At 53.6% G+C, this 14290-nt stretch overlaps 1 protein-coding gene across 2 annotated transcripts; it reads right to left on the minus strand.

Annotated features, from left to right (window-relative positions):
* Positions 1 to 2775: 2775 nt before the first annotated feature.
* Positions 2776 to 10472, minus strand: HIPK4 (homeodomain interacting protein kinase 4). Of its 2 annotated transcripts, XM_050928488.1 has the most exons (3): positions 9002 to 9701; positions 5736 to 8747; positions 2776 to 3280 (listed from the first exon to the last, which is right to left on the minus strand). In XM_050928488.1, the coding sequence occupies exons 2-3, from the start codon at positions 7407 to 7409 to the stop codon at positions 3104 to 3106; spliced, it is 1851 nt and encodes a 616-aa protein (XP_050784445.1). In that variant the 5' UTR covers positions 7410 to 8747; positions 9002 to 9701; the 3' UTR covers positions 2776 to 3103. The 2 variants fall into 2 exon arrangements, with proteins under 2 accessions (XP_050784445.1, XP_050784444.1); XM_050928487.1 differs by lacking the exons at positions 2776 to 3280; positions 9002 to 9701 and adding an exon at positions 9797 to 10472 and having other exon boundaries at positions 5406 to 8747.
* Between the last annotated feature and the right edge of the window lie 3818 nt (positions 10473 to 14290).

Raw genomic sequence — 14290 nt, forward strand, 5'->3', positions numbered from 1 at the left:
CTGATTCCTTGGCCCAGTGGTCACTGCTCTTTGAAGCGTCTGTAGCTGCTTTCTGGCTTTGGCATCGGTGCTTGGAAGGGTCTGTTGCACACGGAGGCAACAGCATAGACATATTGGGACACAAAGATGTTGCAATTCTCCGCAAACCCAGCATTATGAACCCTGGCAATTCACAGCTCATGTTACACTCCACAGAAAGCCAAACCTGTGCACATAAGAAATACACCATTAAGGCACCTCCACGACCTTCACTCTGCCCTGCAGTGATATCAGGAGGGAAAAATAATATGCAAAAAAATCCCCTCGTGTGTCAGTTTAATGTAATCTGGGTGCACAAATGATAAAATGTCTTAATCCTAATTATGGGGCTATTGCACAGTGTCACTAGAAACAGAATTCCCCACTCACATCAGGCTGCATCCACTTTGCATGTGTGTAGACAGTGACACAAGGTACAGAAAATCAGGGCTGCTCTAGACTGACCTGGGGTGGGGCTTGCACTACGCTACTTGCCAAATCCTTGGATGGCTGCTGATGAGCCTCAGCAAATCCTCCTAAATAGTTTTGCTGGCTGAGTTTAGGTTCACTGGACTTGCCCTGCCCTTGTGAAGTCAGGAACACCAGAGGGAGCAGGTGTAAAACACCATCTCATCAGACCACTCCATTTGCTCAGCGTTTTGTAACCACCTTGCAGAGGTTGTAAAGGATTTACCAGGGCACAAGGCAGAGGAAACCAGCCAGCCCTGGGTAACTGCGAAGTTCTGCCATGTGAGATGGTTGGGTACAAGCCATTCTGTCGTTTGCTTCTCACCTTGGTACTCGGCTGCTTTCTCCAGGGCTTGCTGGGCTCACTAAGGAAACATGGAACAACCTCACCAAGCTGAGCCAGAGCAATTCCAGAGTCTGAGCTTGTGGCAGCAGGGCCTGGGGCAACAAGCTGTTGCTTTGTGGTGAATTCAACCCCAAATGACCCTCCAGATCTGGAGAAAACGCAGTTAATGCAGGGTGTGCCAGAGCCCAACATGCAAAGCAGCCTGTGGCCCTGCCCCTTGTAAGAGCTAAACGAAGTCCTCCAGGAGTCCTGAAGCATTAGCTAGTGGGTATTACTGTGATCCCATCACTGCCCCCAGTGACATCACGATGTCCTGATGTGTCACTGGGATGACATCACTGCCTTGATGACATCACCATGATGCCACAATGGCCTGGTTCATCCCTGTGATTACATTACAGGACAGAGGCTGGCCCCCAAAACCCAACCTGCCATGACCCCTACTCTGAGGGGGAATTGCCTGACCCCAGCCTGGGACCCAGCCACTGAATTAAATAGCACTGGGAAGGTACCATTCCCCTGGAAAAGGGGAGGGAGAAAGGTGCCTCCTCCCCAAACATATCCAGGTTTATTTAAAAATCACCCTAAGCACACGGTGCAGACTAATCAAACAGCTTGGGTAAATAATAAAATAATACCAATAATAATTTCCATTCGGTGATCAGTCCTGGCCAGCTGCTCCTATCGCCCCCACCAATGCAATGGTTCACTCCAGCAGTTTGATGCTGGGGCGGGCACTCACTCCTAGGAAGGAACCATTTCACTGACGGGGGGAGCGGGCAATAAAACTCCCTAGGTCATTTCCCGGAGAGAACACAAAGCGCAGACCCTTTCCTCAGAGCCCCTGCTGTGGTGACTTTTCTAATCAGGGTGGTAATAAGCCGGTAGGTTTGCACACCCCCATCCAGGCTGGGAATGGTACAGCCCAGCCCCAAGTGGCAGTTGGTTGTTTACCAGTTTCTGCTCCCTTCAGATGGGGCGGGGGAGGGGCAGCTGTGGGGGTGGGGGGCTGGGCCGGGCGGGGCGGGGTGGATGTGGGGGTGGGGGGCTGGTCCCTGGGCCGGCCTCGCCTGGGGGCGGGGCGGGGCGGGGGTGGGGGGCTGGTCCCTGGGCCGGCCTCGCCTGGGGGCGGGGCGGGGCGGGGGTGGGGGGCTGGTCCCTGGGCCGGCCTCGCCTGGGGGCGGGGCGGGGTGGGGGTGGGGGGCTGGTCCCTGGGCCGGCCTCGCCTGGGGGCGGGGCGGGGCGGGGCGGGGGTGGGGGGCTGGTCCCTGGGCCGGCCTCGCCTGGGGGCGGGGCGGGGTGGGTGTGGGGCGCTGGTCCCTGGGCCGGCCTCGCCTGGGGGCGGGGCGGGGTGGGGGTGGGGGGCTGGTCCCTGGGCCGGCCTCGCCTGGGGGCGGGGCGGGGTGGGGGTGGGGGGCTGGTCCCTGGGCCGGCCTCGCCTGGGGGCGGGGCGGGGTGGGGGTGGGGGGCTGGTCCCTGGGCCGGCCTCCCCTGGGGGCGGGGCGGGGTGGGTGTGGGGGGCTGGTCCTTGTGTTGGCCTCGCCTGGGGACGGGGACGGGGCGGGGTGTATGTGGTAGGCTGGTCCCTGATCTGGCCTCGCTTGGGGGCAGGGCGGGGTGGGAGTGGGGGGCTGGTCCCTGGGCCGGCCTCGCCTGGGGGCGGGGCGGGGTGGATGTGGTAGGCTGGTCCCTGGGCCGGCCTCGCCTGGGGGCAGGGCGGGGTGGGTGTGGGGGGCTGGTCCCTGGTCCGGCCTCGCTTGGGGGCAGGGCGGGGTGGGAGTGGGGGGCTGGTCCCTGGGCCGGCCTCGCCTCGGGGCGGGGCAGGGTGGATGAGGGCTGGCCCCTGAGCTGTCCTTGCTGGGGGCGGGGTGTGGGGAGAGAAGTGAGATAAGGGGGCTAGGGGGCTGGTTTCCATCCCATAACAATATACATTCAGCTGTCTGCCACTGATAAATCATTTATTGAGACAGAAATGAGCCGGCCCCAGGGTGACGCCCACATGCCCCCGGCTGGCTGCTATTCCCATGCAGGACTGGCCTTGGCCTTCCCTTAGATGGACTTCCTGCCCTGGTATGGCACCGCAGCCCAGCCCAGCAGCCACGGGGCAGTCTGGCTTTCATACTGGTCAGTAGTAGGGAAGTAGCTTTGGGTTTCATGAGTAAACGGCATTGAGGCGGGAACAGTCTATAATTTAATGGCTACAAATGACTCTGCAAAGGGGTGGGGGGCGTGCCTCTGCCTGGCCTGTCCCTCCTGCGGGCTGCCCCGGGCTCAGTGATGGCTCGCGATGTGCTGCAGGTAGGGCTGGTGCCTGTTCTGCGTGTGGTGGAGCGTGCTCTTGATGTGGACTCTCTCCCCGCTCCTCTCAATCAGCCAGTCATCACCACTCAGCCATGTGCTGGCGCTAGGCAGCTGCGGCTCAGGGTCGGGCAGCTCCAGCTGGGCTCTCTGCGGGCGAGAGAAGGGCATGAGAAATAGAGCCTTGAGAGGGACATCAGGCCAAAAAACTGACCTCGCTGCTGAGACTGGAGAGCAAGGCTGCTGCTTGGGGCTCCGGCCTTGTCTAAACAGGGCGCTCCAGCTCCTGGTGTAGCAGCACTAAACCCCTAGATCCTCAGAGCTCCAATGAGTGCAGTACAGCTGTGCCTGTTCACATACACGGAGAATTTGGACGCTGACACAGCCAGGCAAACACAAAGGTAGACAAGCACATTGTCTCAGGGTCAGGGCAGCCCAGAGGTCTCTGACTCAGCTGTTTCTGAGGGTCAGAATAGTTTCGTTTCACATGAGGCCATATAGCACCCAACAGCCCCATTTGAATGGACATTAATTAGCATCTGTATCTCCAGTTGGGACAAGGAAAGCTTCAGCCAGGCCACCAATCAGGACAAAGAGGAGGGAAGGAGGTAGTCCCTGCTGAGCCAGTCAAGACTCTCAAGAGCGCCTCATCTGCAGGGTAAGCTTTGAAATAACATTTTGTGTTGAATTAAGCTTTTCCCAACCTCCCTGTTGTTGTCGCATCTCTGGCTATGGTTCAGCTGTCCTTAAATACTAATAATGAACAACCCAACTGACATCAGAAACTGCAGGGGCACTGTGCTAGTGCAGAGGTAACCACAGCACTGAAGATGGGTTTTCTATAGCATGACTCATGGCCACTGACTTTTTTGATAGGGAAGCAGATCTTTGGCTGATGGGACCAGTCATAGCCATCAAAGATCAGGCAGGGAGGCTGCAGTTGGTTTTGTACACAAACAGCCAATCAATCAATCAATAAATAATCATACATTAGCCGCAGACCCTGGCGTGCTGATAAGTTACCATCACAGTCCGTCTCGGGGCAGAGTTTGATCCTGCACCAAGTCCTTAGATTCTGATCCTGCAGCAAGTCCAAACAGGTTGACACCAACCTAGTTGAGTCAGAGGGGCTCCATGCAAGCTCTGCCAAGGCTAATCCCATTGCGGGATCCGGTTTTATTTGGCACTGATCCTGCAAAGACACTTGTGCTTCGCTTCACGTACGGGAGGGGTTCCACTGAAGCATGAAGTTAAGCATGTGTCCAAGTCTTTGCAGAACTGGGCCCTTAGATTGTAAGTTCCTTGGGCAGGGACCTTTCTTCAGTGTCTTTTCTGTGTTAAGTGCATGCCACTTGTGGACATTGTAGAATAAATAATATCAACAATCCTGGGGTCCTGAACTTGGCTGAGGCCCTAGACACTACCACAGTGCACATCACAAATAATAAGACTTCTGTTTTAGGGCAGAAGCCAAGGCTTAAATACTCCTATGCTTTAGAGGTACACCATGTCTCCAGAACAGATTGCTCCGTCTGCTGGCCTCAGTCTGACCCAGAGCAATCACTGAACATGCTTTCACCCCAAAACTCCAATCAAAACTAACCAGCTTTCCGAGGAACTGCTTCCCTCCACCCTCCAGTGAATGTCTGATCTTTGGTTGCACACAGAATTGGGTTGAGGTTGAGTTTGTCTGCCTGTTGGCCTGTCAGATCATCAGCTGTTTGTAGCGCAGATCTGCCTTCCTCTTCGAGTAGGTGCAATGTCTAACACAATGGGGCTTCATTGTTGACACTTCTTGGCACTATATGATGATAATAATTGGGATGGTATCTAAACGATGAATAAGACGAATGAGAGATCTGCTGGCAGCTAGGTGATCAGTGTAGATCGATAGATAAATGGAAGGGGTGGGTGGGGTTAGTTAGATAGCTAGAAGGGGTGTATGGGGATAGATAGATAAGATAGAGGGGGTGATTGGGGATAGATAGATAGATTAGATAGAAGGGATGGATGGGAATACATAGAGGGGGTGTATGGGGTTAGATAGAGAGTATGTGTGGGGATAGATAGATAGATGATAGATGAGGTGGTTGGGGTTAGACAGAAGGAGTGGATGGGGATAGATAGATGGGGTGGTTGGGGTTAGATAGATAGATAGATGGGGTGGTTGGGGTTAGATAGATAGATAGAGGGGGTGGTTGGGGTTAGATAGATAGATAGAGGGGGTTTATATGGGGTTGGATAGATCAGTCACCACAATGGGGAAGGACAGCTTGTGGTCATTTAGGGTCAGATCCTCAAAGGTACTGTATTAGGCGCTTCACTCCCATGTAATCAAAGGGAGTTAGGTGTCTACCTTTGAGGAGCTGGGTCTTGGCCCATCCCTTGTTTCGTTGTGGGAATATCAAGGTAGATTCCTGTATCTACTGTGCTCAGGGATCTGCCTTGTAGATCTTCCTTATAGGTCCAGGTAGATTCTTGTAGATCTCTGGTTTATCTGTAAAGCACTGGTGCAAACCGTATCTCAGCTGACCCCAAGAAAGGTGACTCCTAATAATGAAACAACACAGCTCCTGCCCAGCCAAAATGGACCTGTCCCTGGTACCTTAGTGGTGGGAGAAAGTGGATGTCTCTGATCATCCAGGCTGCTTGGCTCAGGGAGGGAAGAGGCAACAGGGGAAATGCCAGCATTGCTCTCATTTTCCCAGGTGACGGTATCCCCAGGAGACTGCTGTCCCAGTAGGATCAAGTTCCCAAAAGTGGGGTCAGACTTGGTGTGACGAGGGTGCTTGCGGTGTTTGGAGCTACCATGCCGGCTTCCGTAATAGGCCTGGATTGGCTCCTGATGCTGCTCATGGTTTAACCGGGGGTTCTGGTAAGTGGCTTTGTGAACTCCCATGTGGCCCAGGGTCATGTCGGCCACTTCAGCAGGAATGGAGGACTCAGACGCTCCCATCCTGGCACCTTCCCCTAACAAGTTCATGACAGCCTCTCTGCCTGACTCGGCGATGCTCAGATCGTCCATCTGGTCGATGGTCCTCTGGACGCTGGAGAGGCCAGGGATGCCATGCACGTGCTCCTCCTCCTTGAAATACTCTTGTGCCGGGTAGAAGGTGTCCTCTTCCATGGCACTGCAAAAGGCTGTTTTCTGCTTGTCCTTGCCCTCCCACTTGATGGACTCCTGGAAGCCCCGCAGACAGAGCTGGTAGTATTGGGTGAGCTCATAGCTCAGTCTAAGCAACTGCATAGAGATAAAAGGGTGCTTCAGGGCTGCACTTGGCGTGATCCTCTCATGCGAGTCCCAGGTCAGCATCCTCTTGATCAACTCCACCATACTTCTCAGGTCAAAGTTCTCAGCCAGGGCTTCATTGTCTGGGTAGATCATCTTTTGGATGTTCACCGACTCCATCTGTTCCAGGGACTTGAGAACATACTTCCTCCTCTCCACAGATTTCACCTTGGTCTCTGCCAAGTACTCGGATGAGGATTTCAGCTGCCACTTGGTTACCAGTTCAGCATGCGGGTTTCTCTTGAAGAAGTGGTGAGCTTTCCTGGCTACATTGAGCAGGCTGTGCTTGGGCATCCCTTGGGTCTCGCAGATGTACCTGATCTGGTCATACTCATTGTTCCCAGGGTAGAGGGGCCAGCCTAAGTGCAGCTCTGCCATAATGCAGCCCAGAGACCACACGTCCACCTTCTCACAGAAAGGTAGGCCCAGCAAGATCTCTGGTGCCCGGTAGAAACGGGATTGGATGTATGGCTCCTTGACGTAGCGCACCTCATTGAAGATGCTGGCTGACCCAAAGTCAATAACTTTGACTCGGAAAGGGTACCTCATTTGGTCAACCAGCATTATGTTCTCAGGTTTCAGATCCGTGTGGATGATGGAAAGCTCCTTCAGCTTGGCCAGGGCTTTGAGCACCTGGGCGGTCACTGTCCGGATGTGCTTGACCGGCAGAGGAGAGAAATTGTTCTCCTTCTGAAAGTCAAATAGATTTTGTTCCAAGAGCTCAAAGACCAAGTAGAACTTCATCTCATCATGGAAGAACGTGTGGAAATGGATAATGTGTGACTCCTCTGAGTCCACCCCTGCCATGGTCTGCAGCAGCTTTAGTTCATTTTTAATGATCCTGCGCCGATAGGCATCATTCTTCAGAATTTTGACAGCCACCATCTCCCCCGTGGTCCTCCGCCAGCTCTTCACCACTTCCCCGAAGGTGCCTTTCCCCAAAATCTCTATGACGTCAAAACATTCATTGCCTGACTCGATTGTTACCATGTTCTGTTCTTAACTGCCCCCTCTCTGTTGGGCCGAGCTCAGAAACACGGGGGCAACTGGCCTCTTGCAAAAGAATGCTCCACCTCCTTGGAGCAAAAAGAATCCTCTGCTGCCCTTTAGCGGAACTGGGGCTGATGCAACAGTGCCCATCATTCCAAAGTTGCCAGGCCAAGAAAGTTCTATTGTGGGGGAGAAGAAGTTACTCCAGTTTTACACCCGCAGAACACCATTATGCCAGTGTAAAACTGGAGTAGTGCACTGGGAAATCTGGCACACATTGCCCAGCAAAAACTTATTTACACTGAGTCCCCTTTGCACCACTCTGGCAGTGCAAAGGAGCCTTGCAAGTGGATGTAAATTACCTTATAAGGAATATCAGGAGGCCTGTGTTTCTCCATCCAAGGGCCATCCTAGAATGGGGGTTCTCAGCCTGATTACCCAGTAACTCTTGTGCTGTATCGTAGGTCCAGGCTGCATGTGCCATGAACATGGACAGAAGAGCAAAGCCCAACCTGTGGGCAAATCCTTCCACGCAAGCCAGCACTGGGGCGTGAGCGTGGCTGGCCTTTCAGGTCATATGTGAAAGGCTCACCGATAGTATCTGGAACAGAGGATTTCCCACAGAGCAGCTCAGAACCACTGGTCCAGCGACTCCTTTGTCCCACCCCAGCAATACTAGATCAGAACCACTGCGCTCAGGTCTCACTGCGGAGCAGACAGTTGCCCTACCTGGGTTAGCTTGCTGGCATCTTGCTTCCTGCCACCCCAGTTCACATCGCCTGAGTCCAGCAGCTTGTTTCTGCCAGCTGCCTTTGCCTGCTGCTTTGGTGGGAAGCAGCAAAGACCCATGAGACACCCAGTGTGCTGCAGCCCCTGGGGTGGGGCTGACCCTTGCAGCAAGGAATTTGTGACAGCCCTTTAGCTCAGTTTGTGTCACAGCCCCACAGTTTAACCCATACAGCCAGGGTGCCAACTCCACTGCTCAGTTCTGAATGCCCCGCGCCCCAGGATGCTGGGATCTGGGGTTTTACTTTCCATTGGAATGCTGAGTCCATCCCACCATGCCCCGAACCTTCATCCCATGCCCCCAAGTTACCCCTTCTTCCTCCTCTCCCCTCCCCCACAACCTGCCTGGGACGTGGGAAGCAGAGACTCCCTAAGAATGAAGAGAAAAGCTGTACTCACTTGCCAGCCATCTCCTCAGCATGCAGAGCCTCCAGGCTAGCTCCCTGCTGCACCACCCCAGGCACCGCTCTGCTCCTGCAGCCCTGGGTGCTACGCAGACCTGCTAGGCAGGCAGAAACACAATGGTTGCATGTGGATGCTGGCCCTTTACATCTGAAAAACGGGCATTAAAAAACTGTCATTTGGGGTTTTCACCCCCCAGTCCCTTGCACTTGCCTAAGCAGCGTGTATGTCTCTGGCATTCGAGCTCTGTGTATACTGCTCCTCCGCCTCCGGTTCTGCACTGCCCAGCACCGCTTAGCCGCGCAGTTGAGACCTGGGCTAGCTGAGGCTTTTGGGCGTGAGGTTAAGATGTGTTAGCGGCACTGAGGTGGTACTGGTTGTTAGCCAGCGTGGTCATGTCATACCTTCACATCCTAGCCTAGGCCTTACTGAGCCAGCCTTTCCTGCACCCAGTCTGGCTCCTGCGGCCCTGGTGTAAGTGACTGCACGAGATCCCCCGGGAGCTCAGGGCCAGATTTCCAAGCTACAGCTCCAACGAGTGGGGCCCACGTTTCCAAATGTCTCAGCTGGTCTCAAAACGGCCTCTTCGTCAGTGCCCAGTGGGCGCTGAGGTAGGCCCTGGCTCATCCTGTCTGGCCCCTTGCACTTCGCCATATGTAGGGCCTGCTTCTCCCCACACTGAGCCTCCCTCTGAGCAGTGCAGCCGTGCCGGGGGAGGAGAGTCAAGTTTCAAACCCCTCTGTCCCTGCCTTTTGGCCACCAGAGGGTGCCCCGAGCCTTGGTAAGTGGCATGGAAACCTGGACACTGGCAGTTTATTTTGTGTTATCTAGGGCTGGCCCTAGCCCACTCCAAGGCTCCTATCCCTCTTCCCCCACTTGCAACATTTCAGCACCAGGCTCCCTTCTCACCCCTGTCCTGAACTGCCGTACCGGGGAAAAAGGCTAAGAGGTAGGACAAGTAAGTGCCCCAGCCCAGCCCTGACTGCACTTGAGATCTGGCAGGCGTGCAGCAGAGGGGGGAGAGGGCTCCTGTACTAATGGGGCTCCCCAATGGTGTCCCCCAACCAGGGAGATTTTTAAGCAGCTGATGAGTTATGGCTGCAGCATCAGCAGCAGGTGTCGGACACTGATGAGGCCTGAGTGACTCCAGAGCCCCTGTGCCATTCTAGATTAAGCTCTTCCTGAAATCAATTAATAACCTTGTGTCATGGAGTTGTGGGGGAGACAAGGCCCTGTGCCCCCCGGCTTCCTGCAAGTCACTGTAACTCTCAGCCAGGCACTAGAACAGAAGGTTTGTTAGACGACAGGAACACAGTCCAAACCAGAGCTTGTAGGCATAAACAGGACCCCTCAGTCAGGTTCTTCTGGGGGGTAGGGAGCTTAGCCTGGGGTGACCAGACAACAAATGTGAAAAATTGGGACGGGGGTGGGGGGTAATAGGAGCCTATGTGAGAAAAAGACCCAAAAATCGGGACTATCCCCATAAAATCGGGACATCTGGTTATCCTAGCTTAGACCCCAACCTTGGGGTTGCCTACGATTCCCCAGCCAGCACAAGACTGAAACTCCACTGCAGCAGTCTCACTCCTCCTCCCCCCCATGCTCCTCCCCCCACCAGTTTCCTGGGCAAAGGTGTCACCTGGGTCCAACCCCCTCCCAGCTCAGGTATCCTCACTGAAGTGGAGTCATCTCCTGCTCTCTCATCCCCCATGCAGACCATGACATTCCCAGGTCAGTCCGCCCCGCTCCCTACTGTGTCACACCTTGGAAGCCCCATTCCCTGCAGCAGCAAGCTGGGTAGATACCTGGCCTCAAGGGGGCCTGCTTCCTAGCCTGCTGCCTTTGGGGCAGCCATGCTCTCCCACCCCTCTGGAAGGCCTGGAGATTTTTATGATGAAGGGATGGACTTGTCTGGGCCTCAGGAGAACTGGGTTCAGTTCTGGCACTGGCACTGACTCACTGGGGGACCAGGAGGTGGAGTGCCCAATTCCCCACCTGTACCACGGAAATGCATCTTGGGAGAGGGAGCTGCCCAGGGCAGCCGCTGTCCAGCAGCAGGGGTGGGGTGCAGCACCCAGCAGAATGGAGCCGTGCAGGGAGAGCAGCAGTACCGTGTGTCTGTTCTCTGGCCAGTGGGAGCTGACACATGGCCTGGGAGACTGGAGGGGCTACAGACAGGAGCCAGGACCCTTATGTTTCACTTCCACCTACAGCGCTGAGCCCTGCGGCCCGAGATCTTATCTGCCAGAGGTCCGAAGAAAGACACCACCCAGGACTCCACTCGCTCACAGATTAATTTTATTCAGACAAACCCAAAATAGAAAGAAAAAGCAGCAGCAGCAGCACAGTGACTCTGAGACAAGGTAACAAAGTGAACCCAGGGTTACTGGATCTGAGCATTGCTCTGGGCAAGGCAAGCTTGGAGAACAAGGCACCCCCCAGCTCTGCAGGACTCCGGGTAAAGAGGCATTTGGCGTTAATGGGAATAAAAAAATCCCCCCGCATCTAAGAGCAATGCTTTTAAAACAGCCCTGACAAACCAGGGTGGGAAAAGAGAGCTCTGCTTCCTCGCTTAGCTGCAGCTACTGCCCCTGCTCCAAACGCCATCCCGTCTGCTCCAAATGTCAATGGTTTTGGCTAAAGAAAGCCCCTGCAAAGGGAAGCTGACACACACACACCTGCTAACTCCTACTTGTCCACTTGCTGCTGAGGACAAGTTTAAAGAGAGTGGGACCCATTACCCCTGCCCCTTGCACAGTTATTTGTACCAATGCAAAGTGGGAATGAATTGTTACTGGCTTCACTGAATAGCGTTTTACATCCATTTGAAGCCAGGGCAGCAGAGAATCGGACCCAATGCATGTCCCAGCAGGGCTGCTTGTGTGTCTCCCAGGCAGAGAGAAAGGGGAAGGAACCCACTAGCATGTGTTTGGGAGGAAGGTAGTTCGAGCCTTGTTCTGGTGTCTGTGTTGGTCTGGACACAGCAGAGATCACTGAAAGTGGCATGGGTGGAGTGAGATGCCATGCCCACAAGGCCTAGGTTCCACTTACATCCTGCTTCAGCCTTTGGGCTGAAAAGGAGGGAGTTGTACCCGGGCCTCGTGCTGGCTTCTTGGCAGCAGGGTGGATCTCACCCCAAGGGAGCCTATGGGGGTGTAGTCAGTCAGACTACAGTGTCCAGGCTGCCGGGATCCAAAAGTGTTCAAGACCTCCTAGGCCAACACTTCTGGCCACATTTCCCAGTGCCCCACAGCTGTCACAGGCAACACTGGTGGGGAGCTGGCCCTGCAGTCCTGGTTCCCCCTGGGGCTAGCTTAGCGAGCCGTCCCCACCCTCAGGAACCCGACAGAAGCGTGGGCTGGGGGGTCTGGATCATCAATCTTTTGTTAAAAACAATATTTTCCAGTCATCAGATCAGACAAACTTGAAAACAAAATGCCAATAATAATACACAGATTGTCAGTAAAAGTGGCCAAAGCAACACAGCTCATTAAGTAAGATCCAGGTTTATCTCTTGGCAGGTATGCTGTGTATGCGCTAATACACTACTAGCTATGGAAAGGCACCCGAACTCCCACCCCTTAGTCCCCTTATCACAGTTACACATTAGATACAAGGCAGGAAATACAACAACGTGACTGTGAACAAGGGCCTCTCCTCTGCCCTGTTACTTCTATCCTGCCTTTATCATAAGGAAAGCCAAGCTAGCCCTCCAGTCCATGGCAACGGTGTCTGGCGTGCTTAACACACCCATGGAGTGCAATCGCTCCCAACACCGAGGCTCAGCTAGGTTATGGCTTTGTTAAGCAATAGAATCTACAGTGGAACCTCAGCATTAGAAACTCCAGAGTTACACACTGACCGGTCAGCCACACACCTCAGGGGGAACCAGACATATGGAGTCAGGCAGCAGAGACAGCACACCAGCAAATACTGTGCAGTACAGCACTGTGGTAAATGTAAAACTACTAACAAATAAAGGGAAAGTTTATAAAAAGATTTGACAAGGAAAAGCAGCAAAAAATCCTGTGGCACCTTATAGACTAACAGACGTTTTGGAGCATGAGCTTTCGTGGGTGAATACCCACTTCTTCACATGCATCTGAAGAAGTGGGTATTCACCCACGAAAGCTCATGCTCCAAAACGTCTGTTAGTCTATAAGGTGCCACAGGATTCTTTGCTGCTTTTACAAACCCAGACTAACATGGCTACCCCTCTGATACTTGACAAGGAAACTGTTTCTGGGCTTGGTCCATTTAAATTAAATGCTGCTTTTAACCCTCTTTTCTTCTGCATAGTAAAGTTTCAGAGCTGTATTAAGGCAACATTCAGTTGTAAAGTTTTGAAAGAACCACTGTCATGTTTTATTTAGCATTGTGAACAACCTCCATTCCTGGGGTGTTCATAACATTTAGGTTCTACTTTATGTACACATTTGCCCCCAGAAGCAAGCAGAGGGATTTCTGGACAGACTCCCACCCCCACAAAGACAATGGCTAGAAATCAAACTATCAGTGGGGGCATATTCCATCCTTTCTTTTGGGGAAAATGTAAATACTCAGGAACATTCAAAGCACGGTGGTGTTTAGTCATCTCCCAGTTTGCTCCCCTGGGCTAACTGAGGCACTGGGGTGGGATTGTGCTGTAGGGGAAGGGCACACTTGTGTGAGTAAGGCACTGTTCTAGGACTCAGGACACCTGGGTTCATTTCACAGCTCTGCCACTGACTCCCTGTGATACCATGGGCAAGTCACTGCATCTCTCTGGGCCGGAAGTGGGGATAATTAGCCTCTCTCATCCATGTAAATTGCAAGCTCCTTAGGGCGGGACAGTCCTGATCTCTCCAGTAATAATACCAGACAGGGGCTCTCCGAAGGTCACACATGCAGCGGTGGCTAAGGGAACTACAGGCAACAGGAGGGTGATGACTCATTGACCTTTGGCTCTAACCACATCTTGTGGAGGCCTTTCCAGTCATCAGCTGAGGTTCCTGGTCTCTTTCCTGGCTGGAAGGGGTTGGGACTATGGCCCTGTTGTGATCCTGACCTTCCCCAGCCTAAAGGAAATGACTCCTCTTTGCTTTAACACAACCCCAGCATGGGGTCGGGGGCGCAGGGTGAGGGGAGCGATGGTAAATCCACAGCCCGACAGCAGTCACCAGCCCTGCTCTGCCTGAGAAGGCTCCTCTTTGATCCCACGCTGGGAGAGAACACGCTAGTTATTTTTAAAGCGCCTTCCAAGGAGGAACCCTTTGGACTCAGCTGCTATTTGTGTTGACGAAAGTGCAGCCAGAGGTTAGGAATTTCAGGGTAAACAGAGTGGAGCTGGCCGGGCCAGGCTTTTCAGAACTCATGGGATCAAACCCCTGCTTTCCCCACACCTAGAATCCGTCATTAAAAAGCAGGAGCCCACTTTCCACGAAGACCCTTTCCTACTGCTGGAGCAGTGCAACAGTCACCCCCTGCCATTTTCTTGCTCCTTTCTTGGAAATTCCTTACCCGTTACTAGAATATGAACAAGCTGCACAGTCCAGAGTGAGCTGCGTTTTAAATATCCCCTAATTCATGTTATCCTTCTTCCAATCGATTCCTTTCTCCAAGCTTCGTGTTACGCTAGTAAGAAGGCACTGGTCTCTGGGTGGAAAGCACCGACTGCTTTATTCTCCTACCATTCCCTTACTGACCGTTAGTTT

Source organism: Gopherus flavomarginatus, chromosome 18 (genome assembly GCF_025201925.1).
Source record: "Gopherus flavomarginatus isolate rGopFla2 chromosome 18, rGopFla2.mat.asm, whole genome shotgun sequence".
Lineage (NCBI taxonomy): Eukaryota > Metazoa > Chordata > Testudines > Testudinidae > Gopherus > Gopherus flavomarginatus.

Bases quoted from the DNA above. Each gene is read 5' to 3' on its own strand.
- HIPK4 (XM_050928488.1), bottom strand. From the start codon at position 7,409: ATGGTAACAATCGAGTCAGGCAATGAATGTTTTGACGTCATAGAGATT. The intron at 3,281-5,735 runs GTACCAGGGACA...TCTCGCCCGCAG, and splicing joins CACTTTCTCCCACCACTAAG to AGAGCCCAGCTGGAGCTGCC.